This window comes from Pyxicephalus adspersus, chromosome 4 (genome assembly GCF_032062135.1).
Source record: "Pyxicephalus adspersus chromosome 4, UCB_Pads_2.0, whole genome shotgun sequence".
Classification (NCBI taxonomy): domain Eukaryota; kingdom Metazoa; phylum Chordata; class Amphibia; order Anura; family Pyxicephalidae; genus Pyxicephalus; species Pyxicephalus adspersus.
In genome coordinates, this window is record NC_092861.1 from 92,651,100 (window position 1) to 92,678,844 (window position 27,745).

The 27,745-nt window shown below is 36.3% G+C and overlaps 1 protein-coding gene across 4 annotated transcripts in view; it reads left to right on the forward strand.

Moving 5' to 3' along the window:
• Positions 1-5,922, forward strand: part of ADAT2 (adenosine deaminase tRNA specific 2) — a 9,442-nt gene extending 3,520 nt beyond the window's left edge. For all 4 annotated transcript variants that reach the window (XM_072409016.1, XM_072409017.1, XM_072409015.1 and 1 more), the window contains 4 exons: positions 2,048-2,198; positions 4,592-4,698; positions 5,515-5,587; positions 5,662-5,922. In XM_072409016.1, the coding sequence (XP_072265117.1) occupies positions 2,048-2,198; positions 4,592-4,698; positions 5,515-5,587; positions 5,662-5,693 (363 nt within the window). In that variant the 3' untranslated portion in view covers positions 5,694-5,922. The remainder of the gene's footprint in view (positions 1-2,047; positions 2,199-4,591; positions 4,699-5,514; positions 5,588-5,661) is intronic.
• Positions 5,923-27,745: the final 21,823 nt, after the last annotated feature.

The window sequence follows — 27,745 nt, forward strand, 5'->3', positions numbered from 1 at the left end:
TTCCCCTTCACAGCAGCTACCTGATCTTGCAATTTGTGATTTTGTACATTGGATATATATACTTTTGTAAATACTTAGCACAGTTTGGCTATGTTTAGCATAGTGTGTTGAAATAGCCCAATAAAAGCACTTCTCAGTGTTGCCACTAAAAAAACGCTCTTTTTTTTCTGATCTTTCTTCATATATGAAAAAATGGGAAAGGGTTTTGGGAAGATAACTCCCAGAGGACTTATGGAAGATCATTTGGCAACAAACTCAGAAAAGCTGGTTATGCACAGTTTACAAAGAAAATACCTATAGGTTCCTTATGCCATTGTATTTTAACCCAGTGGTCCTTTACAAAATCTTTTCCTCGACAAGCAAGAGTTGTTGGCAATGCCCAGTGGAGGTTGGCACCTTGCATCATATTTTTTGGTCATGTACTTGCATAGTTCCCTATTGGCAAATGGTCAATATTCTTTTTTTTTTGGCATTGTAGTATACTGTAGCCTGTGGGTATTGTCGTCTACTGCAGATATGCGTTGCGGTGCTGTACTAAATGCCATGGAATAATGTGTGTTACAGTAAAACATACGGTTTAAAGTTTTATAGGAATTCAGCTTGAACAGACTTTCTAGAATACACCAAAGGCTCTTGCTTTAGTTAAGGGGTTACCTCCACAGAGGAGGAACATTTAATATAGAATATATGTGTAACAATAATAAATGCTTTTCAACTTTTAACTCAAGCTGCAATGTTTGATGTGTGTTAATCTTTAGATGTTCGAGACAAGCCAATCAAGAAACAATAGATGCAGATTTAATTTGCCCCCAAACAGAAAATGAACAGCTAGATGGCTAGCTTATCTCTAATATTAAACAAATGACAATTTGCCTTTACAAAAAACATATTCATTGTGAAAAAGAGTATAAACATTGTTGCAAGTTATTTATCCTTTTTTTTTTTTGAAGGGTTACAAAAACAACTACCAAGTATAAACTTTTCAACTTGCCAGGACATACCCTACCCACAGAAACCCACTGTTCACCCTCCGCCATCTCTACCCTTGCATAGTTACAGCCATGCTTTCAGTCGCTGACTATATATCGCAGGCATCTCTCCTTTTTCTGGCACAGTAACTGCTTTTGGCATGTTTTATCAGGGAGAATGCTTAGAAATAGAGGGAACATGTTAGCTGCTGATTTTTGACAGGATGTCAAAATGTCCCTAATAATACCAGTGCTGTTTAGTCTTAGGCTTCACATTTTAGGAAAAAGACCTTTAAAACAAATGATGAAGTCATTTATGATAGAGGTACCATGATGTTTACTTTCTTTGGAAATGGAAAGGTTTATTTTAGGAAGATAGCTTTTCTCCTGATTTTACCTTGCTGTATCCCCCTGTAAATTCATATGCAGCTTTCAAAAGCACCCCTATTTGCTCCTTTAATTTACATAGTAATTTAATTTGTTTTTTTTATTTTCTCTAATAGCTGACATATACAATACAGTCATTTATGAATATTGGTTACCATACCAACCAGATATTTGTTTAATGTTCCACACAGTTCAAGAAAATGACAGAATCTCTTTGGTTGCCATGGAAATGGCAGCTATTTCTATGCACTGTTTTCTGTTTCCTGTTATATCTGAAGTAGGTATGTTTGAGTCACACTTTTAGGATTTTTACATATGCCATGTAAAGTGCAGTAACCTTTAAAATTAAATTAGATTTCAGTTCATTGGAACACAAATAATGACTGGTTTCTATGGGTTACTGTATTTTCTTTGCCCAGTTGTCTTTATTACCCATGTACCAAGTAACAATAATGTACAGTTACCCAAAACGACCCATCAATATAGTAGCAGTCCATTGTTCGAGCTATAAAAATACAATTCTGATTGATTGCTATGGGTTTTGGAACTTACTTTAAATCCCAGATGTCACCATATGTATATGTTTTTATTGTCATTAAGCTGTAAAGATTTAAGTGATTGGAGGGATATTTTATTGAGCATTTGACACTGAGAGCCCAGAAAAACTAACTAACTAGCCCTCTCTGTTTCAGGCTACGCGCCATGCAGAGATGGTGGCTGTTGATCAGGTGCTGGACTGGTGCAGGAAGAATGACAGGAATTCCACCCAGGTTTTTGAAAACACCGTTTTATATGTTACAGTTGAACCATGCATAATGTGTGCTGGGGCTCTGCGTCTGCTCAGTATCCTTTTCATATTACTGACATGTGCTCTGTGCTATATGTGACGTGCATAAGAGACAATTAGGTGTGCTGTGCATTTGCAATATATGATTAAGTGACAAGGCTATTGAAATCTTCGTAACTCTTTAACCTGTCTAGGAGTATTGACAGAATTAGTACATAAAACTTATTACAGGGTATTAGCAATCAAATCTATCAAGTGCAGAAATATTCTTTAAAATTAAAAATGTTATATTTTGTTTATTGTGTGTATATTTTTATATATATATATATATATATATATATATATATATATATATACACACACACACACACATATATACGAGGGGGTGCCGAGAGTTATGAAATAACACATTTATTCAACATATTCCCCCCTGAGACTGATGCACTTGGTACAGCATAGTTGCAGCTTTCCAGACCCTTCAAATAAAAGTCCTTTGGTTGGTTGGGCCGTAAACCAGCTCTCAGCAGCATCACAAATGTCCTCAAAACGTTGCCCCTTTAGGTGTTTCTTCAAATTCGGGAACAGATAATAGTCCGAAGGGGCCAGGTCAGGTGAGTAGGGGGGATGGTGGACCAATTGGAAACCAAGGGTGTTCAATTTGGCAGCCACAATGTTGGACGTGTGCGCAGGTGCATTGTCCTGCAAAAAAAAAGGATCCTTTTGGTCAAATTTCCACAGCGTTTTGTCTTAATTGCCTCCTTTAGCAGTCCTGGAGGATAGCATAATACTGTCCAAAGATACTAGAGCCCTGAGGTAGGTAGTCCACCAACAGAATACCGTTTTAGTCCCAGCAAACGGACTTTTGACTTTGACTTTTTGGGCAATTTCTGGGTTCGGAACTTCTTCGGCTGCGGGGACCCGCTGTGGCACCATTCCTTTGACTTTTCCTTGGTGGAGCCAGGTTTCATCCTCAGTTACTAACCTAGCCAAAAACTCCTGTGCAGGTTCAAAATAGGCCAAAACAGCTTTGGATGCTTCAACTCGTTCCTTCTTCCGATTACTGTTCAAACATTTCGGCACCCACTTCGGTGAAAGCTTGCGCATGTCTAGAATAGTGGTGATAACAAACCCAACACGCTCTCGTGAGATGTCAAGTATCTGCGCTATCTTTTTTGTGGATATTCGCCGGTCCTCAATAATCACTTCATGGACAGCATCGCAGGTTGCCGGGTCAGTTGAGGTTGGGGGGCGCCCACTGCGGGGCTCATCTTCAACAGTGAAATGCCCAGTCTTAAAACGAGATATCCAGGTTTTGACAGTGCTGTAGGAAGGACACTTCTCCCCCAGTGTTTGTGACATCTCAGTGTGAATGTCCTTTGCTGACTTTCTCTGGAGAGACAAAAACTTCATGACAGCCCGTAACTCCATATATATATAGATATATATATATATATATATATATATATATTTATGTTACAGTACATTTTTACAACCATTTGATATTGTAGGCATTAAACAGCGATTTATTAAAATACAGTATATGCATAAACTTTTTTATTTGGATTTGTATAGGTTTTTTTTCACTCCAATGCAGGGCTTTATTAGAGAGATATATACCTCTCTTACTGTTACTGTCACAACAACTTTACAGGAGATGAATGCAGATGCATGTTCGTGTCAATTCACAAAGCTAAATAAAAGGATAGCTTCACCTTATTGATAGAAATCTTCTTAAAATTTTTTCTCACACCCTCTGAGTGACAGACAACTACATACTAAATACTTGCCTTTAACCTGTTTTACAATGTGGCCTGCCTCGCACAAAAAAATCCACACTAAGCACTTTCTGTGCATGGGTACTGTTCACCCCATTTTTACCTATGGCTGCCAATACTTACAGTGACCCCCAGTCATCCAGAAGAGTACAGTCACAGCCATAAGAAATAATCAGCAAGCAGCACACGTGTATACCTTATGTAGGACTTTTCAATGACTTATTTCTGCAAAGGTTGGGTTGAGTCAGGCAGGGCTGCACTATGATATTTATTATGTCTGCCTGTTTTTATTCTCCTCAATACAGACCACTGTTACCCAGTCAGTAGTATCTTTAGGAACAAAAACTGTCCATCAATCATGGAGAAGTGACTTTCGCATTATAAATTCCATAGAATCAATGTAATTAATGTACATTAAGTGAATTTAGCAGATCTGTGAGATAAAATTTCAGAGAACTAAAAAAAGAATTTGATAAACTTGCAAATAATGCACAGGAATATATTACTTCATACTAAAAAAAATGTTTATATAGGCAGCAGTAAAACGTTTCAAGTTATTATAAGATTCTTTGCAAGTAAAGTCTTTAAGACCTGCCCTATGCAGATTTAAATGGAAAATTCATGTGTATAAGCTCCAATGCCATTATGTATAATTTTCCTTAACAAGCACATAGGAATTCCATTGGTGGTATATGGTTGTCGTAATGAACGATTTGGAGGATGTGGCTCAGTTCTGAATGTGGCTGGGGACGACATTTCAGATACAGGGGCACAGTTTAAGGTATTTTAGCAAGATGATGAAAATAAAATGTTACGTTTTAATTAAAACTTACTAATTTACTAATTTTGTATTCTTTACAGTTTTAATCTTTTACATCAGTCTAACAAAAAAAAGGATTTTTTGTAAAATGAATAATGCTGTGATTATCAAAAAGAATAGCCAAGTATGAGATGAAAGGAGATAGAAGAAGTTAAAAAAAGTGAATTAGATTTTTTTTTAACAATAAATTTTAATGTGTTATGCCCCTCCATGATCTAGTAATTTGGTCCTTGAGACCAGGTCAAGTTTTGAAAATAAGTCTATACCCATAGGAATAAATTATATGGTATCAGGCTTTCCTCGCTTTATCATATAGCTGATGAAGCATATTACACTATCGTGCTGCCTTCTAGTAAAAGTTGTGTAGAAGTCTTGAACAATTTACACATAAAATACACAGAACATGTGTTCTGTTGTTACATCTTGCTTTCATAATATTTATTTTATTATTACCATGTCAAGCAATTGCACCTTTGGATGTGCAAGAATGTGGGTTGTATTGTAAATTACTTTTTTTGTATAATATGCTCAGTTTTAAATGCTGATTTTGTTATATTGCTAATATTATAGAACAGGCAAACTAAAAATAACTTACAAAATTTTAATGGACAAAGTAGTTAACTGTTAAAATATGTAAAAAAAAAAATTACTAAAGGAAAAGAAAATACACCAATTGACTCACATATTTATTCAATGTGGTAAAAAATGAGTCTTAGGATTTCAGATAATTTCTTTTATTTTATTTTTTTATTACTAAATAATTTTTTTCAAAAACAGTGCATATCAGGATACAATGCCCAGAAAGCAGTGGAAATGCTGAAAACCTTCTATAAGCAGGAAAACCCTAATGGTTAGTGTATTATTTTTGTTTCAGCAGCCAAGTACATTAGATTGTTGCCTAATTAAAATTTTTTTTTTTTTCAGCACCAAAATCAAAAGTTCGCAAAAAAGAGTAGACATTGAGAGAACATTCCTTACTGCGTGTCAGATATTTGACCGTTGCTTTGTATCACACCATCAGTGAATCGCTTTATTCTTGATGAGCAGAAGTGTATAATCTTCTTATCTACCTCATTAGAAGCTACTGGCCCAAGCTGCCTGCTTGGCAGATTAACAAGTGTTTTTGATTAGAGAAAAAAATGTACCTATAATTATTAAAATCATTATTTTATGTTTTGATCGAAAGGAGTGTTTTGTTTTGTTTTTTTTTTGGTTTTATAGAGTGTGCTTGTGTTCAAAAAGCCTAATTTTGCTCTACAATTAAAAAGCATCCTTAGTAATACAAAGCAGACCAGAAGAGGTCACCACAGCCACAAGCACGCAGACACTAGCACAGAGAAAACGTAATCCTGGATGCTACACATTCCTATCCTGAAATGAACCATGTAGCATTCTATTACTGTTCTGCAATAAAAACACAAGTATTTAAATGAAAGAGAAATGTTGACCTTGCTCTGAAAATGTAGTCTTGCTTGGCTTTTATTCTAAAAAATGCATTCAGTCCCCTGCACTACTGATCATAAAACTTCTCGGGAAAGTAAAGGGCCTTTATCTCCATTGATTTTTAGGGTCAATTAAAGCAGGAGGCTGAGCATGACAGCCAAACAACTAGTTGCTTAAGAAAAGGTTTTTATCTTTAACCCTACTAATCATATGTTTTCTGCTTTTTTTTGTCAATATTTTGTGCTACCACATATTTATTTTTGATTCACTTGCACACATGCAATTGAATAAAATATTTCAATACATATCAAGGTGTTTTTATTGTTATTTTTTTTTTTTATAAGCTCAGTATTTTACATAAAATACATCCAATATGTACATGTAAACACTTTTTTTATATATTTTTTCTCTCTTCTCAGTATTTAACTTGTATGCATTTTAAGTATTCTGTCCTTTTTAATAAAGGGTTTGCCAAGTTTATATAAGTACATTTTGCTGAAAAGTTTTTAGTAAAAGTGGAATAATCAAAAAAAATTTTTGTTTCTAGCAATCTGCCCAGCTGCTACCTCACAAGTCTTGTGTATTTCTGATATAGAAAGTTTCCCACTATGTGTCCTGTCATCCTAGCAGGATTGGAAGATGGTTGGACAGTGAAGCAGGTACCATAGATAGCATTTTTAGTAGTTTAATGTTGAATCAGTGGGTAGGATATTTTTAGAAGATCAGATATAGTCTTGTTTGCTATAATGAAAGCAATGTGGACTTTGGGTACTCTTAGTATGTTGAAAAAAAAGTCTTTAGAAACCGCAGATAGATACCCAGCCATTGTTTTGTGAATGGCCAGGTAAAACTACACCTGTCACGAGAGAATCTTTTGTTTTTCATACTTGGTTCAGGTCAGTGACCCATGAAATGAGACAAAAGAATCCGTGTGACAGGCAGACAGGCAGCTGTCAAAAAAGGCAGCTGCCTTGTTTTTCTCATAAAGTGGATATGAAGACACCTAAGTGACACTTGTTAAAATTCTCACGATTACATTCCTTACGGTAATATTGGTAGAAAAAAAACTGCAGTGTTTAGAATATTTTTATTGTTATCAGATGACTGAACACTCTGTAATGTGCATGGGTGAGTTTTCCACATGAGTCAAAAAAGTGGTGGACTTTTTTAAATTGGTATCCGATTTTCATTGATGTTTTTGAACAGGCAGTGAAGAAAATCTTCAACTTAATAGGTGTCTTCGAAACTAGTGTTCTAAGAACTATTATTCCTGTGATAGCAACAACTGTAAAATTTGGGATTTCTGGTTGAATATAGTCTAGTAAATATTTTTTACCAATATAACAATTTGCAAGCATAACTTTCTTCAGCTAGGACTGTTTATAGGGGCAGTTTTACACTTTTCTTCCTCTAGGCTGGTTAACCCATAAACAAGTTTATTACTAGAAGGGCCTGATTTATTAAAGCTCCCCAAGGCTGGAGAGGATGTACTTTCATAAATGAACCTGGGTGATCCAACAAGCCTGGAATGCATCTGGTCCAGGACTGAAAATTTAACTAACAAATAGCAAATGACTTTTAAGAAATCTATCCCAGGTTTGCTGGATCACCCATCTTAACTGATGAAAGTGTATCTTCTCCAGCCTTGCGGAGCTTTAATAAATGAGGCCCGAAATGTGTGTGGAGACATAATGAATACCATGCTGACACAAGCAGAGATGAGCTTGGAGATTATTACCAAACTGACATACCCAAAAGTGTGCACTAGAACAACGCATGCAATACTGAAGTAACCAACACACGGCAGTAAACACAACAGCAGTGGCACAATCAGTTCTGTGCCACCTATCCAAAAACAAGACTGCAGTGCCACCATGGAGCTAGTGACATAATCAGTAACAGGAGTGCAGTCCCAAAATCAGTACAGCACCAAAAACCAAAAACAGGACTGCAGTACCATTAACTGTACATTGTGGCACTGCAATCTTGTTTCTGGTTTTATCAGTAATCAGTATTGTGCTGATTTAATCAGAAACAGGACTACAATCAGTACAGTACCCCACTGGACCACGGTGCCAACACTAGTATGTATGGTACTGCCATAACCAGATACAGGACTTCACTGCCATGATTGGTATGACACTGATGCAACAAGAAACAAAAATGCATCATTAGGGTCAGTATTGTACTGATGTGACTGGCGACAGGAGAACAGTGTCAAAAGGATTCGGTTCATTATTTTTGTTAACACCTCGCCTTCACACCATTTGGAATAAGCACTATGCTTTGTCTTTGTATCCTTTAATAGCCCAAGTGTATAAGTTATTATTATATATTATACTTTTAATATGAATAAGAGACATTTTAAGTGCATTTGGGGTGATGCCTATTACTGCATTAGCATGTACAAAATCACATAACTATAGGTAAATTAAGGATTCAGATTCACAAGGAATATTCAGAGCAAGTATCCATAGCTTCAATATCGCTTATGGCTCTTGGTACATTTAATTTTCCACTGAGTAGATAGCATTTGTGCACAGTATCATCTTCCATCCTGGTCTAAAATAAGACACATTTTCTGCACAAAAAACAAAATCTATTTCATTTTAAGTCCTTGGGGGAAATGAAATCTCAGTCTATGAATGGTAATGCTTTCTGTTTATATATTCACCTATTAAGCTGACATTGTTCATTGTACTTGCATGTCCTTGTCACAGCATCTCTCACCCTGAAGGAGCAGCACACAGAGTTATGGCTGTGGATGATGTCTGTGAGTGACATTCTGCACATAGGATTTTAAACTGAGATGCAGCTTGACACCTTTTTCCGGCAGATAGCAGGGGCTGCTGTCACTTCTAGGTTTACTGTTATCAGAACAGAAAAACATGAACTACAGAAGGATTTTTGACTGACCTGCAGAGCATCCAAACTACAGTGCCCAGACACACAGGGAGGGCATATGTGCAAAGGATAAATCAGCTACTTTCGTGTAAAGCATTTATTGAAATCCTTATAAATATGCAACAAAGATTATGTTTTTAATAGTATAGGCCTTATCCTCCCAATGTAAATGCATGTTGAGATTTTTGTGTGTTATTAAAGGTAAAGTAGTAATGTCTTTTACTGATATACCTTCACATTATGTAAAATAACAAATATGTTAATTACCTATAGATTATTTAAGTAAAATGATTCAAAATATAGTAGATCATTTTTACTATATTTTTGGGCAGGTATTTAGTATCTGTCCTTAAAAATATCTTACACGTTCATCAGCTGGTGTTACGGAAATCAATCTGCAGTGTAGAACCGTTTAAGTGGACCTTTCACTGAGAGACTGTTTATGATGCCTTTGCTGACCTGTTTCTAAAATATAGAGCTTGCCTGGTTAGTTTCTGATCCTTTGCTTTTAATACCTTCCGCAGTGCTCAACCTAGAATCTTTTTTAAGCTGGGTGGTAAGAAATTGTAGGGGGGTGGCTGCCCAGTATTGTGACCCAACTCATCAATAGCCACCCAAAAACACTGAGGTGGTTGCTGAAAAGTGGGGGTGTGCCCAGCTAAAAGGGGTTGGGGAGAACACAGTTTCTGAATTGCTGGTCCAGAATGAGTATACAGCTCAGGTGCTCAGCTACATTTCACATAGTTATCTGTTAAAACATCATGAGAGTTTTAGTTTTAATTTTAGCATTTTCAATCACATCAGCTTTACATCCAGGCAATTGGCATTCTTTACAATAAATTATGTTCTTTATAATGAACAAGTTGATAGAAGCAGCTAAACTTACCTTACTTCTCAATAATGCAGCTTCTGGCAATCTTCTTGCAAGAGTTTTTTGGGATAGGCCTTATGTCATCCCAGACAGTGCATTATAAGACAGAGCTTGCACTGAAGGTGAGGACATCAATAATCAGACAAGTGGGGAAGCAAGGCTTCTGGTATGGTTTATGGGACCAATCTAGAAAAGTGAAGATATATATCATCTGCTGCCAAAGTGAAGCGTAATATAAGTTTTACTCTGGACTCTGTCATCTCTTTTTTTGTAAAAAGTTACTATTTTAACATTGGAAAAAGGGTCCTCCGCAAGGGTTATAAACATTTGGCCCTGACCTTAGGCTAGGAAATTTCCGGACATTAGCTTCTAAAGCTATCTATCCTTGATGAGATTTTGTTGCCATCTCCATGAAAAGCAAGGACTACCACCTATTTACGCATTTACATACAGGAAAATGGACAGGTGGCAGGTGTTGAGACAAGCAATAAACTGCAGCCACAGCTGAAGCAGAAAAGCAATTGTTCTGTTTGCAGGGGTCCAAAAATAGTGGATAGCGTTGGAAGTGGTTAAAACTCCTATTAGTTTTTGTCCCATTGAACAGAATTACTTTCATGAACCGTCCATTAGACACAACAAGAAAAAAGAGGAGATACGGCATATCCATTCTCCTTCACTTTCTTTCCCAGTGGCAGTAGTCATCAGGACACATAGGCTGACTTGTGCACATACATTCATTAAGGCCTGACAGAGGTTCTTACCCTTCCCCACCTAAAACAAAAAAGCATGACAAAGCTGATTACATGAACTCATTACATAAATGTGTATAATATGTACCTTTTCTATAAAGAATTAGGATTTACAAGTTTTGAATAATAAAAGCATGAAAGTAATAAAAAGTTAGTGTAAGGTACAGTTTTTATTTCACCAAACTCTTTTTTTTTCTAGTCTCAACACATTGCTGATGTTGTTATACTTTGGCTAACAGACACGTATTTCTTCTCTTTTCTTCATTTTGTTATTTCCCCATTAACAGTTTAATTAAAAGACACATTCACATTAATTCCTGACCCCTTAAGAAGACCGTGTTACCAACTTAGAAAACTGAGAAAGTTGCAGGTAAACGCACAGAAAATGTAGGTATTTTAAATTCTTTATTTTTCTATTATTACAATTGAAGCATTTTGACTTTCAATAAGGCATTTTTTTCACTTCAGATTTAACCTGGCAGAAGTGTCAGTTCCTTAGAACAGCTTCCTCCCTCCCTGCAACTCCTAGCCCTCTCCGTTTATGGGTGCATGTAATTACTGTCATTGCTGACAGTGCATCTTCACCACTCCCCTCCCCACTTTAGAAATTGTATCATAAATAATATGAGTGACAGCTCAGCAGCTACTTACATCATCATCATCCAAGATGGAAGTGCCTAGCACTTTGATATTTGTTTTTGGCTGCAAAGTAAAGTAATAAATATTTAAAATTCATATACAATCCTATGGGAAGGGTACAATGGGTTGGTTTCTTTAAGGTTCTAAAATCCTTCTGAATGTACCACAAATAGAAAGGCACTCTTTATACATACGCTCTATTTGATTTGTTAAGAAACCTGTGTTACCTGGCTACCCAGAGAAAACCAACTCAGACCTAGGGCAAAAATAGAAAAATCATGTAGATGTAACTTGCATGAACTGCAAGGCTAAAAAGTGCTAATTTTTTTTTAACTTTTAACACTTAGTTAGTTTGCAGTGCTATAATACTTGACTTGGATTTTACAGAATAATATACTGGTGCTTGGAAAAGACTGAGACTTTGACTTTTGATTGTAAATGCTTAAAAAAAGACCAAAACCTGAACTTTGGCATTTGATCGTAAATGCTTGAAAAAGACCCAAACCTGAACTTTGGCTTTTGCTGATAACAGACTGTGATACTTGAAAGCTTTAAGGTATAATAAAAGTCTGCTATTATGCTTCTATATCAGTATTATGTGAAAGATCAGACTATTCTGTTCTATAATTGTGTTAAAGTCTCCATAGGGTTCTAAGGGACATATAACGGTGTTCATCACACTCTTATAAAGCATTCATGGGCACTTTAATTTAATGACAGCTATTAACCTGCACGGTCATCCAGTTGGTTGAGACACTTTAGTGCAGTCTCAGAGACACTCAGTATAACTATTATGAGACATTTGGGAAAGAAGTTAGAAAATGAGCACAACGCCTAAAAGAAAATAGTCAAGTTAATGGTCATATTGCGGCTCTCAGGCTTGTGTGATACTTGTTATGTCACTGAAAAAAATATTTTAATGTTTTTAGGTGTATTTCCTGCAATATAAATTAATAGACTAGTATATGTGGGTGTCCTGCTTTTGATGATGATGATGCCCCACTCCTATTGTGTGCTGCTTCCCCACCTCTTAGATTGTAAGCTCTTCTGGGCAGGGTCCTCTCCTCCTCCTGTGTTACTGTCTGTATCTGTCCCTGATTTGCAACCCCTATTTAATGTACAGTGCTGCGTAATATGTTGGCACTATAAAAAAAACTGTTTATTATTATTAATAATAATATTAATAATAATGATAGGAGTGTGATACTTTTTTTTTCCTATTTTCTTTAGCATGATATAAATCTGTGGTATATATATATGGCCTACTGGTATACATTTGACAGATTTAATCTAATGCTACAGCCGTGTGTGCCCTTACTTTCTGGAGGACCACTTGTCTTCACATCCACCTCTTATGTAGCCCAAGCAAAAAGATAGCATCTCTCACACACAGCAAGCCAACTTGCGAAGAAGGGAGCCACCCAACAACAAAACCCACATGGCTCTGTAAAAACAGACTCGTCGTAAGCCACCGTTGCACAGAGGGCCCATGACACAGCGGGACTGGATGATTCATTCAATTGAATTGGTCCTACTCCCCAAGCACCCAGCTATAGGGGCTAGGAAATAGGGCTGAGCTCTCTGTGCAGTTCAAATACGGCCCCTAGTGTTGACAGAAGAAAAAGGGGGAAAAAAAGAAGCCAGTAATCAAAATCTCAATACATTATATCAGATATTCATGCGCAACTATTTTATTACAGTACATCAATAGAAACAAACAATTTTAACAAAAATGGTCAAAAAACTTACAGATAAGTATAAATTGTATTTTTATCAACAATATTTCATAAAGCTACAATATATATAATATAATACAGATTAGGGTTATTCAATATCACCCACATAACTTTTATACATAGAATCCATTAGAAAATGTTAGTAAATATTTATAAATAATGCAAAGAAACATATATAAGAAAAAAAAAGTATGTGTTAACTATTTACAAAAAGGGTTTATAATTAATTATGTCATTTAACACTGGAAATTATGTCGCATTTAAGTAGTATATCCATTTGGTTTAAAATTTTCATACATCTTTGTCACAATTGCCTCTCCTTGGATTAGGTTCAACTTGATCCAAATCTAAAATTCTTAGACCACTAACATTTACCATAAAGTTTTGGTGTTTCCCCATATGAATGCTCAAAGAGGTCAATAGCCCACCACTCTTGATAGTATATGCATGCTCATATATTAGTTTTTTCAATTGTCTTTTTGATTTCCCCACATATTAGCAGTCACATTCACAGAAGGCAAACTAAGTAACACCTGTGGAGCTGCAATCAATACGTTTATAGTGATGTGGTCTAATTCCCAATGAAATACCATTTGTAAATTCTAGAAGATTTCTAAAAAAATCTGTTTGCATTGGTTGCATGTTTTCAAAATGACTATGAACTAAGTTATCCTTAAGAGAGGGCAATTTCTTAAATGTAAACTGAGGGTATGGTAGCAAGTGTTTTTTATTACTGGTTCACTAGTTAAGCGGCCAAAATCTTTCGCATATTTTCTTTAGCTTGTAGTGTTGATTTGAAAACAAGTGATAATATTGGTTTGATAATTGTCTTGGTCTAGTTTCTACTTGGATTTAAATAATGTTTCAGATTGTGTCTGCATTTTAGCTCTTTCATAAGCCATCTTTCAAATAGTTTTTGTATATCCACGTGCCAATAACCTTTAGCAGCTATCTCAAAATCCTCATTTTTTGAACACTTTCTTCTAATTCTCAATTATTGAGAATAGGGAATACTATTTTAAAATGTTACAGAATGTGCACTCATTGCTGATAGAATTGTTTTGCCAGCCGTGGATTTAGAGTAAAGATCAGTATCTAATGTGTCAGTTTCATCTACTAAGATCTCTATATCTAAGAAAGAGATTATTTTCTATTCCTACTATATTGTAATGTAAATTGTAATGTAAATTGAAAGAATTTTAATGAATTCTCTCAAAAAATGTTTTAAAAGTTCTTTTCTACCATTCCAGATGACAAAAACATCATTGATGTACCTCCGCCACATTAAAACATGGCGGAGGTACATTGCCAGTGAATAATTTGAAAAGATGGTCTTTTCTCATCCCCCCAGGTACAGGTTGGCATGTGTTGGGTCACAACGGGTCCCCATTGCCACACCCTGCAAATGGAGGAATGTAGTGGCATTAAATGTTAGCATGTTTTGATTATAAAAAATAGGAAAGAAGAGATAGAACAAATTAATTCAATTTATGTAAGGATTGACTAGTTTCCATTAACAATATACAGAGCCTCAGTGTCATTGCCCACAAATAAAGAGCCAGGTGGAATATTTAATCCATCTATAGCTTTCAACAAATCCTGAGTATCTCCAAGATACGAGGGTAATGCATATACAAAGGGTCTTAAGTAGTTATCCACTATCTGACTAGCATGGGAAGAAATGCTATCAATACTAGATACTATAGGTCGTCTTAGTGTATTCCTAGGATTCCTGTGTATTTTTGGAAGGGCATAAAAGGTTGGTAGTTTGGATTTCTAATATTTAAGAAAGCATTAACATTCTGATCAATAACATTTTCATTTCTTGTCTTGTAATTCATTTAAAAAATTCTTTATAGAATTCATCGTTTTGAGAATTTGAAATGGTCATTTACCAGTGGTCATTATTTAATATCTCTTGGAACATATTTACATATTGATCAACATCTAGGTAAACCACGTTCCATTCCCCCCTTTATCAGATGGCTTTAAAATAATGTCTGGGTTTCCTTGTAACCTCTTAATAGCTTCAACATGTGCTTTTGATACTTTTCTGTAATTTCCCCTCACCTTTAGTTCCCTCACCACATTAGAAACTTTGAGTTGACTGAGCCTGAGATATCTTGTCACCATAAACAGATTCTGAGCAGCCCATATCATCCACATTTCCCTCCTCCCATAATTGCATTAGATTTCTTAAGATTCTAAAGTCATCAGCTTTGAATCCTTCATAATCACACTGGGATGAAGTCTCTTTACCGGATATTCTGTCAAAAAAACCTTGTAGAACAATTTTCGAGCCAAGAATTGTATGTTTTTAACAAAATTAAATTTGTTGACTTTCTCAGAAGGACAGAAACTGGGACCCGATTGAAACACATACAATTCATTCCATGATAAGGGGTATTTAGAAAGATTAATCACATTTAAATGCTGCTGTTGGGTGGTATCTTGTACATAAATTGACCCATAAGGCCTGATTTATTAAAGCTCCCCAAGGCTGGAGAGAATAAACTTTCATCAGTGAAGCTGGGCAATCCAGAAAACCTGGAATGGATTTCCTACAAGTTATTAGCTATTTGTTGGCAAATGTTTTCAATCCTGGACCAGATCCATTCCAGGTTTGCTGTATCACCCACCTTCCCTGATGAAATTGTATTCTCTCCAGCCTTGAAGAACGTTAATAAATCAGGGCCATGGAGCCTGACACTTGGGAGTTCAATAATGACCTAAAAAAATGCAGTTAATTGATCTTGCCGTAAAGTGTAGGAAGCACCACCGTACTCCATATCAATGTGTGGTTGGAGTGATGTGACTTTGGGAGTGGGAGGAGGAACCATCATTACACAATTAGTGACAGAGGGTCCAGGTGTATTGGGTGTTTGATTTGCTTGAATATTCATTGTGTTAGTAGGAAGAGCAGGTGAATGTGATGGAAAAGTGTCAATGGGTCACCTTTTTGATTGTTAAGCCTGGTGAGCATTATTTTTATATCTTTTAGTTCTTTGTTTTCCTCCCCTTGTTGTATGTCTCCCAGTGTTTTAAGAGACCTATGACAACTTTTTCTGAGCCTTTTTCACCTGTGGTCTTTATTTATCTTTCAATATCAATTGGTTTTCATTTGCTAAGCCATGTTTTAATTGATTAGACCATTTAGAGGCCCTTTCAGATAAAAAGGCCTCTTGATCCTTTAAGAATTTATTCTCTTTGTCAGAAACCAATTGAGAATTGAATTTCTGTAGATAGGAGCGATTCGAGATTTTTAACTGAAAATAATTCAGAGTATATGACTTGAGAATGCTCCTCATAAAATGTATCAAATTCGTCCTCTACTTTCTTTAACTCAGTTGAGTTATATTTATTCAGTATAGACATTAATTGTTGATGACACATTCAAAACATCTTCCCATTCCTTTCCTATCATGGCAGGATTTTTGACATTGGGAAAAAGACACTAGGACATGAGGGAGTATCAGAGAACATTCTGAGAGTCAATAAAATTGGGAAGTGTAAGACAAGTAAAGTGGCAGAGAACTACCACCCCAACCAAATGCTTGCAGAAGGAAACTGTAGGTCTGATCTCTGATTGGCAGTCCTCAGTTGTAGTTAACACACAAAGTTATGCACGCTAACAGAAAAGAAAAGACAATTTGTGCTGTCTATTGATATCTTACACCGAGGAATAAAGTTTGGAACGCTGTGGCATGAACAATTTATTTCTTTAATTTTGATATCACAGACTGATATTAATGTAGTAAAACAATAGAGAGAAGAACCTTGTTGATGTTCATTAAATATGTATTAATGATAAGGAAGGAGGGATGTAGACTTATTCTTGTAGCTGGGGAATAAGTCTGACCCATGCCCCAGATGAATTACAGCCAAATCGGGCCATAGGCAAGATAGAAGCTTTACACCAAATCTATTTAACTGTCAATGCTAAGGAGGACATAGAAACCACCCTTTATGCGTTGTCTGTACTGCACAAGCCTTCTACATCAGACATCAACTGCCTACAGGTTAATTCTCCCTTGTAAGTTGACAGGCCGGTTCACATCTTTTAACAACTGCTTTATACCCTGTTTTATAAAGTAGCTGCCCCCCTGGACATCCACAAAGGCCTGGACTCCTATCTAGGTTGCCTTGAGGATGATCCAGTGCTGTATATTAGCAGTGACTACAATGATAACAATGAGAAAAATGAGAATTAATCAAATGCAGTATAAAAAAGCAATGCAAGCTGGATGAAAGTCACAGCCTATGTAGGTAAATCTGTAGGCAAGGGTAAAGAAATTATATTATAGAGCAGCGGTAAATATTCTTGTCAAAGTTTGATGTGTATTGTCATCTTTAAAGAGTATCCTACTGTATTTTGTTGACAGGCAAAGTTTTAGACAGTAATTAAAAATGAATGTGAGGGATACCCCTCCTTTTTCATTTGGGGCAATGTCTTATCTAACCACAATTATGGCTAATGATGTTTTCTTTTTTGGAATTGTGGTAGCAGACTGAAATACATGTCCCTGCTGTCTAACTAATGGTCTTTTGCCTAGCACATGCTTTTAGCTCAGAGGCACTAATAGTATTAATAAGTCATTTTGTTACAGATTACTGCTTTCTTCTTACAGTCGAATGTCATGTTGTGGGACACACAATGAGTTATTAGATAGTAAACCTAATGTTTTCTGGCACATCTTCAACATTGTGTGCTTTCTGTGTCAAAACCACATACAGGGCTGAAGGATTTAGAATGCTTTCAAACTGATATACTATTATTAAACAGAAGGGTCAGTGGATGTTTTAAAGTCATAAGAATTTAGCTTAAGTGTTGTTTGATCAACTGTATATGTTTTCCATGTTATTGACACTTTTCAGTGCGGGAGAGAAGGACATTATTCCAATAAAACCGAGAAACAATACATGTCTCAACGCCAATTTGTAAAAGTTTGTTCTGACATTGCCCCTGATTCATCAAGCAGAATCGGATTATCGGTCGCGCATTCGTATTCGCGATCCGAAATCGTACGCGATCGCGCTATTCAGCAACTGAAAAAGATCGCGGCCGGTGTACGCGCACACTCGAGTCCGGACCGCGGTAATCCGCGATCGATGGCCGCGCGTACTTTCACGCTTCCAGCGAGCGCGGATTTTATTGATGAATCAGGGGCTTTGTATTTAGGTTCTGCTAAAAGGAAAATAAAGACACAAGAAGTGTACCTATAGCCAAAATGTTGTTTTCTTGTTAAATATAGTAGGGAAGGGTTAAAACTACTGCCAGCTTCCTTTTTGCTGCCTGTGTTCCATTGGAGATGCAGCAAAGATAAATCAGTGGAATTCGTATTTTAGCTCCCATCAGAACATTTGTCCCTATTGGGCAAATGTGCAGGTCATTTCCCACCACTTTATGTCCTGTGAAAGAGACTCTCCACAACAGGGGTAAATACAGCTTTAAAAACCTAAAAGAATTTCAAACTTTTCTACTCTACCTAAAACTACAAATGTTTTGTAGATATACACTTTGGCATCCAACCACATTTAAAGGTCACACGCCAAAGTAATGACTTTTGAATTATGCAACCTGCTTACATAATTACTTGCAATTGTGCAAGTAGGAAGGTGACCAGCCAAATATTTGATTAATGAAGGTAATCATGCACTGCAGGGCAGTTTAGTGGTCCAAATCTGCTTAATATTTATCAATGTGTCCTTCCAAGTGCATGGTAAATCTAGATTCACAGTGGGCAAATGCTGTTTTTTAGGGGCTAACACGCAGGGTAATTTTTACTTTTATCTTGTAAATATGCATTCCATACTACTTTATTATGAACATGATAATTTAAAACCCTCCTCATCCTTGGAACAGCTTTCATTTTCTTCCTTGAAGAATGTGATGGAGCAGACAGAATGCAGGCTGGTATGTGGCTGGTAGTACTGAAATATAAAATGATGATTATATGAGTTTAGAGACTGAATATACTTTTATTAATTTGTTAACAATTGGGGCATTTGCAGCTGTGATACTGAGAATATCAATAAGATAACTCACACAATGAGATTTGTGTTTTTCTAAGGTTAAAAGTACAAAAAGAATTGTGTGGAATTGAATAGATTTGCTGCAATGTTTGGGAATACTATTTGTAGTGACTTAATAGGGGCTATAAAGGCATTATTCAAAGAACCGAACCTTAGAAGATGTTGGCCTGACCTGTGGCCACCAGGTTACAATGGCCAATAGTAAGTCTTTTTTTATGTGTCATAACTTTTAGGAGGATGAGTTCTCAGCAGTCATTTGTCATGTGTGCTGGAGAAGTATGGGAAGAGCTGACAGTTTATGTAGGGAAAGTTAATTGCTATGCTGTGTACATTTCTGTAGATTACAATGTTACATAGTTACATAGTAGGTTGGGTTGAAAAAAGACATAAGTCCATCAAGTTCAACCACTAGGGAAATAAACATATCCCAGATATAAAACCGTATGGACATAGTTGGTCCAGAGGAAGGAAAAAAAAACCCCTGGTACAATTTGCTTCCTTCCTGATTCCATGAGGCAATCGGATGTTCCCTGGATCAACGGTCACTAGTATCTTTACTCTAAAGCCTTAATACCCAGTTATATTCTGCGCTTCTAGAAAAACATCCAGCTTTTTCTTAAAGCAATCTAAAGTAGTTGCTGAAACTACTTCCTGAGGGAGCTGATTCCACATTTTCACAGATCTTACAGTGAAGAATCCCTTCCTTATCCGGAGCTTAAACTTCTTTTCCTCCAGACGCAAAGAGTGCCCTCTTGTTCTCTGTAATGATCTCAAAGTGAATAATGGGAAAAAAGAGTTTTCTATATAGACCATTTATATATTTATACAGGGTGATAATATCCCCCCCTAAAAAAAGTCTCTTCTCAAGGGAGAATAGATTTAGTTCAGCTAATCTTTCCTCATAGCTGAGCTCCTCCATTCCTTTTATTAGTTTAGTTGCCCTTCTCTACAATCTCCAATTCCACAATGTAATTTTTGTGAACTGGTGCCCAAAACTGGACTGCAAATTCCAGATGTGGTCTGACCAATGCTTTGTACAGGGTCAGGATTATGTCTCCATTTCGCAGTCTATTCCTCTTTTAATACAAGAAAGTACTTTGCTAGCTTTGTATATTCCTGCAATGCTTGGCATTACATGCGGTTATTAAGTCTATGATCTACCAGAACCCCCAGATGCTTTTCCAATCCTGACTCTCCCAAATGTATTTCCCCTAGACAGTATGAAGTTTGTGTATTGTTAGCTCCCAAATGCATGATTTTACATTTATCTATATTTAAATATCATTTGCCACTTGGCTGCCCAAATTAAACAGTACATCCAGGTCTGCTTGTAGATTATAGACATCCTGTATGGACTTAATTCCATTACATACTTTGGTGTCATCTGCAAACACAGAAATGGTACTTTTAATCACAAACTCTATATAATTTATAAGGATGTTAAACAGTAAAAGTCCCAACACTGAACCCTGGGGTACACCACTAATAACCTTAGACTATTCAGAGTATGAATCAGTAATTACAAATCTCTGGATGCGATCTTTAAGACAGTTCTCTATCCATTTACAGATTGACTTTTCTAAACCTAATGACCCTAACTTGCATATTAACCGTCTGTGGGGTACAGTGCCAAATGCTTTAGCAAAGTCCAAGTACACTATATCAACTGCTACTCCACTGTCTACCTGTTTACTTACTTCCCCATAAAAAGAGAGTAAATTTGTTTGAAAACTTTGGTCTTTCTTGAAGCCATGCTGACTATCACTTATAATAATATTTTCTAGCAGTTTTGGATTCCAATTCTTGGGCCCATCTCCAGGGTACTTTTTTTTCTTTTATTTCACATGTATCTAGCTTTTTTTATTTTCTGCTTGCTTTAAAACATTTGTTTGAGCTTTATTGTTTTGCAGTAAAAGTGGTATTCAAGTCTGCACAATTATGTGGTCACACAAAAACTGATCTGGTGTCAGTGGATGATCATGGTCATGTGCAAGTATTTCTCATCTCACTGTGAAGAATCAGTTCCATATACAGAGAATAAACCTCTTTTCCTAAAGATACAAGATGTTCCTCAAGAGTTCCCCCTGTTCTTTGCAATAACCTTAAAGCAAATATTTGTGAAGAAAGATCTCTATATGGACCATTTATAACTTTATTTATTTAAATGATTTATCTCTGCCGCATGCTGTGAAATATGCTGTCACACCAGTGCTACCGTGACCGAACTGGGAGCCACGTGGGAACTCTGGATACCGAGACAGGTTGGAACCTTCCCTAAATTTATTAGAAAAATGGTTTAAATAGCAGGACATTACAGGTTGACAACCAAAAATCTGTCCACTGATATTCCAGTTCCTTCAGTTTTCTGGCATTAATTTCAGAGCACATTTTCAATACATGTACTTCAATACACTGTTTAGCCACTTATGTTTTGTTCTGGCGTTGTTCTCCAGAAACAGCTGTTAGGTCTTGCTTGCTACACTAAATACACGTTGAGGCGTCCCTGCTACCTGCTCCCTGGAAATGTGCCAGATGTCTGCGGGTGCTGCTGGAGGAAGGCTGGCCTGTGTGTGGAGGTGAGTATAACCTTCAAAAATCCGGAATATTCGAAAATCCAGCACTCCTCAGGTCTGGAGATTGCCGAATGTTTGAATGCCAACCTGTATAAAATAATTTAGGGTGCAAAAGAAGAGCTTACAACCTTTTATTTCCCATAGGCAAACTGGACACACACACACACATACATTCATTTGTATACATACACACACTCATAATCCGCTCACTTACCAGTGCAGGAAATCCTTACTCTCCTTGCAGTCAGAGAAGTTTGGACTCCGCCCCCCGCTCGTTATTAGCTGAGGCTGACATCCAATCAGTAGGCTTGCTGGGGAACTGTTGCAGAGCTTCCAGCTGTAGTGGCCCAGCAGGTACAGAGATTGAAAGGTCTGTACCTATCAAAACAGTGCAGTTGAAAGGTCTGAGTGCGCCCCCTTGTGGCCATGGCATCCTAAGCCGTAACCTGGGTAGCCTATTCAGAAATCCAGCCCTGAGTGCAGTCTGACTAGTGCTTTGTACAGGTTGTGCAGGATTATGTCTCTTTTAAGACAAGAAATTATTTTCCTCACTTTTGAAATTGTGGCTTCATATTGCATGGTATTATTAAATATGTGATTCACCAAAACAACTGGATTCTTCTCCATTATTGACTTACCCAGGCACAATCAGAATGTATGAAGCATTCATGTTGTTTTCCCCCCAAGTTCATAACTTTACTTTTATTTTTTGTATACAGTATGTAATTTGTCACTTGGTTGCCCAATCAAACAGTGCATCCAGGTCTGTTTGTAAGTTAGACATTTTGTTAGGACTTACATAGCTAGATGTTCTTTGCAAACACAGAAATGCTACTTTTAATACCAAATTCTATTTCATTCATAATTATGTTAAACACTGAACTCTGGGGTACACCCTAAACCCTAAATGTGTCACCCAAATTGAAAATTACACTTGATAACATTATAAAACTCCAGCTGCCTTTCATGGCCTGATTCTGCAGCTTGACTACAACTGAAAATTTTAAATTGGTTACAGCAGGGTAAATTTTGTATTGTGTGATAAAGTTTGCAGCCTATTTTGGTACTCTGGTACTATAAAGGTGCCATAAAACTTTTCCACTGCTTAACCACAAAGTTTCTTGTTTCAATGTTTGCAGCAAGGTAAATCCATAATTTTGGTCATAAATGTACTAAGGTATTGTATTTATCCTTCATGCTGGAAAAAATACTATTTTTTGTATTCTGACATTTTCCAGAACTGCAAGATACAATAACTATTACTTTAGTTCAGTTACTAACTCTTTCTGTGTCTTATTCCAGTTTTTTTTTATCACCTTTCCTAATAGATGTTAATTACAGTTTACCCACAAGTGTATGAAGGGCAACATTTTAAATGATTTCTTTTCACCTGTGCTTCATTTATGAATGCTTATGACTTTGTTTTTGTAGCAAGTAACTAGAAAGCTAGCAGAATTTGGTCCCTGTGCAGTAAATCATTTGGTTGTAAAACCATGCTTGGTTTCTGTAGAATCTCTAGGATCTCAGGTTTGAGTGATAATCATGTATTGTTATGTAACATTGGGTCTGGATTATTAAAGCTCTTCGAGACTGGAGAAGATGAGGACTTAAATCTCTCCAAGACTGGAAAGGGTGAACCTGGGTGATCCAACCTGGCATGGATTTGTTAAAAAATAATTTGCTATTAGTTGGGAAATGTTTTTAATCCTGGTCCAGATCCATTACAGCAAACAATTGCCAGACTCAGGTTGACTCATACTGGGTAAAATACATCTATTTTACCCAGTCTTGGAGAACTTTAATACATTAGACCCATTGTAAAAATGCCATTATACTTATGCACGTGCTTTTGTGCATTAACATGACAATGCATTAACAAACAAATACACATTAGGTATCTTTGGAAATACATCTCACCACAAAGCACAATCTGTACCTTGTGCTGAACTGTAGTGCAAGTGAATTGTTATCTACGGTATATACGTATTGTGGTGGAGCCAGATGAACTGATAATATTGGAAATTATCTGCTATTCCTTACTGATCTCAAAGCATAAAGATAAACTGATACTCGTGCATCAAAGTCCAAACATGCCTCTTGTATTGGATGAAAAACCAACATAGATTTTTTTTTATGATAAGTTTTTTTTTTAAGAACACTATTAATTTATGAACATATTTTTTGTTGTTTTAATATTTAGTTTATAAAGAAGATGTACATGGTTCCATAAAGTTTTTCTAAATGCTAAAAGTCCAGATTGGGTTGCATATATCCTGAAAGAGGTTGTGGCAATGTTAAATGAAGCAATAGCAATTAAAGCCAACAGAAGAATAACCCGGCTGTGTAAAATGTATCTATCCAGCCATGCAATTACATTGCTTACATATATGATTGTTTAGTGAGTGGAATTATTCTGGCATTTGTGGAGAGCATTATTATTTGATATTACATTTAAACACCAGAATGAAGGTGTGTGTTTGCAATTGAAGTACCACAAGGGCAGCATACCCAGAGTATCTGAAATCTTTTAAACACATAGTCCTTCCATGCTCATACTCGTTATTCCACTGACCACTAACAGAACTAAGAATATTCTTCAGTAATCCTGCACCCTTGACAAATGTTCTGCCTTGTTGGTGACAGAGGTGTCTGGGTAATCATAATGGAGACCCATGGCGAAAGAAAAACTTCACAGAAAGTCTTCAACTGGTAAGCTATAGGCCCGAGTATGTGGATTGATGAGGGACATGATGACCTCCTACCCTAAGGAATAAGGCTGCAGACAAAAGTGGTTGGAAATTTGGTCTTTTTCCTGCAGTGGTACTTTGGGTTTCACTACTGCAGTGATTGGGGAATTTGCTTGAGCTTGTTTTCCTGACTGATTGCAAACCTGCTCCATAAAATTCTTTAAAATTTAAATAATTGAGAATCCCTGATATGAGACCTGGGTCCAGTGCCAATGCTTAAGGTTTGGTAGGCACCAATACCTATCTACCTCTTTATTTGGTAAAATGTAATCACTTTTGTATAATCTCTAAAATTAAAGGTGCTTGGGCTGAAATCTGGCTATGCAGGTTGGCCTCTCAGTTATATGTGATTGCATACTTAATTGCCCCCTGTAAAGCGGCAGCTTTGAAATGCCAGGCTGGACACTGTTTATCTCATGATGAACATTGAAAGAATGCTTGTATCAGATTTAGGAGTGTACATTATTTAGCCTCTGGTTTCCAGTTGTCCTCCATACTAAACACTTTCTGTTTTAACTTAAACTTTTTACCAATTACAGAATCATTTGTGCCTGAACTATGATTAGAAGGGGTGAGGTACATCAGGTTTCAACGGGGTAATATGAAACAAGGATCACATTCAGGGAGATTTGGGAAGCTTTCATTTTTATACCATATGGTAATTTTTTTCTCAACAAAGGTAAAGACTGACATTCTTAAGTCTCAGCTTGTTTTAGAAAGCTAATTTCATAGTTCCTAGGTTTCAGGTTTAATTCTCCACTTTTTTTCTTATAAATGCTCTCTTGATGTCTTTCTGTGCTTTAACAATTTTCTTTTATGGTTGTTAAACTAAAATAATGTAGACTTTAACTGTTTTAATGAGGCATCAAATATTATTACTGGCAGAAGAGAAGGATACAAACCACAGTTGACATAAAAGGGCAGCTGGTTGATGGTGTAGTTACCAGAATTCTTATTATTTCATGGTAAATTCAGCTTGGTAACAGAGAAACCCAACTGCCCTGTCCTGTACTGAGGTACTGTCTGGTTGCTTTGTTCTGTTCACTAATAAACCCTGGAGATTATATGTTTATGAGAAATGTATATAAATTCCCAGTGGGCTACTGTGCTAATGATTTCTAAAACATTGATGTGAACAGTCATAAAAAAAAATAGACGTGTTATATTCACATGAAGGTGTTCCTTCATGGGTATAAAATGTGCCATTTTAGAAAGTTATGCATTTTTCAAATTGGGATGTTCATTAAAAACCTTTGCTCTCACTTTTCAGGAGTAGGAAGAATCCCGAGCATCAGTATTGTTGCCCTTACATCTGACACAAGTGACAAACTAACTTACAGTCCACCAAAACAGTTGAAGAACTTATACAAGCATAAGGGTCCTGTGGTACAAAAACTTTGCCTTTAAGCTAAAACAATCTGCTTCTTCCTTTCATATGGCAGTATGGTTTCTAATGAGAAGGATGGTGAGGTTCGGAAAACATATAAAAGGGCATTGGTCTTTCTGTTTTATGGCCAAGCTCAATAGGTAATGTGCTATAGGAAAACATATCCATCAGCCTTTTAGGGCCACACCAAGACTAAAAGACATAACAAAATACTCATGGTAAACAAATTATATCTGGAAAGTTATCTCGCATTCATTGTTCTCTTGCTTCCTGACAAGAATATATGCTACTGAAGTTCAGGCTTGGTTACGAGGGTAACTATGTGAAGCTTTGAAAAAGTTCTGGAACCAGGAGGAAAGGGTAGCATTTCATAATAATAGGACTTTCTAATTTGTGCATGGGCTGAATGAATAATGCTTCCTTTCCAAAATAATATTATAAAACCAGAAAGGTACTGTAGATCTTGAAAAGGGGTCTTGAAGTTCTTATCAATACACTGCTTCAAAACCTCAGAGAGCACAAAAATTCTAAATTCCTTTTATTTATCAGAAATCCAAAACTATATAGTTCTTACTAGAACAGCAGATAAGTGGATATCATGATTCATATTTTCATAGCGATGCCTTACATTTTATATGTAATACTAAGGTATAGACACAACCTTTTTTCTTCACACTAATATAAAAACTATTTGCCTTCATTCAATCCATTTAAAAGCAAAGCAGAAATCATGTTACTGGTAGCTTCTAGTATCTGTTTTATTCAATGAAATGCAGTTGTACTTTGTTTTTTTGTGTACTAAAATTACCATGCATAGTGTTGAATATGTCAGCCACCTCCGAATCAGATATCCTGCTTGGCTCAGGAAATAATTCTGTGAAGTTACAAATCCACAGAAGGTTACACAGCAGTTGTAGCCTTTCATCAATCGCATCACCATCAGGAATAACCATCTGTACATTTTGCTGTTGGCAATAGTTCATTTTGGGATTTGGATTATAGGTGAGATTTAGAATGAATAAATAAAAAAAGTGTTTTCTTATGCAGTGTGTGTTTGTCAGTAGCTTTCTACACGCTAAGCAAATATAGTTTTACATAAGGAATAAAGCTGCCCAAAATAGGATTATTATTAGAACACAGTACATAATAAATAATTGTACTAGCTAACTTACTATACTGTTCTAGGAATCGTCACTGGCTAAGAAAAATATTAAAAAGGTGAAAGCTACTAGGGGACAGTATTACAGTTACATGTACTAAATGTGCTTGGGCTCCAATATGTTAGTGACCTATTCACAATTGTCACCTTGCAAAACGAGTAAATGGATATTCATTTTATGGGCAGCAAATTCATAATTTTTTTGGACATCAGTTTCACTATTTTGGTTGCTGGTTTGATCAAGATAGTATGTAAACCTAATTTTGGCTTTATCATAATGCAATCCGAACAAGATCAGCCTTGTTGATGCAGTTTAAATTGTTTGCTCCATCCTATGGAGGTGGAATAAGAGAAAGACACCAAGCAATCATGTGACTGCTGATAACATAAAAAGTTAAAGGCTTTTACATAATTATCAAAATTTTTATTAGGCAAGCAATGTTGCTCTGTTGCCATATTATGTTTGAAGATTTTGTATATACAGATATTTTTGTATTTTGTTTTTTTGTTTGAATTCAACTCAGCAACCTTAGTGCAGAATAAAACTTTCTGTGAAATTATGAGGATCACATTCTTCACCCAGGCAATCTTTGAACTTTGTTTTACAAAGATTAAGGTGTATAGTTGATTCTGTGCAATACTTTTTACTTTGTCCGTGAAGTTTTCCAATAATCCAGGTTGTTGTTGTTGTAACGTTTAAGACATTTTGCAGTTTTCCACACTGCTTCAACAGTTCTAATGAAACAGCTTGGAAGGCTATGAAACAT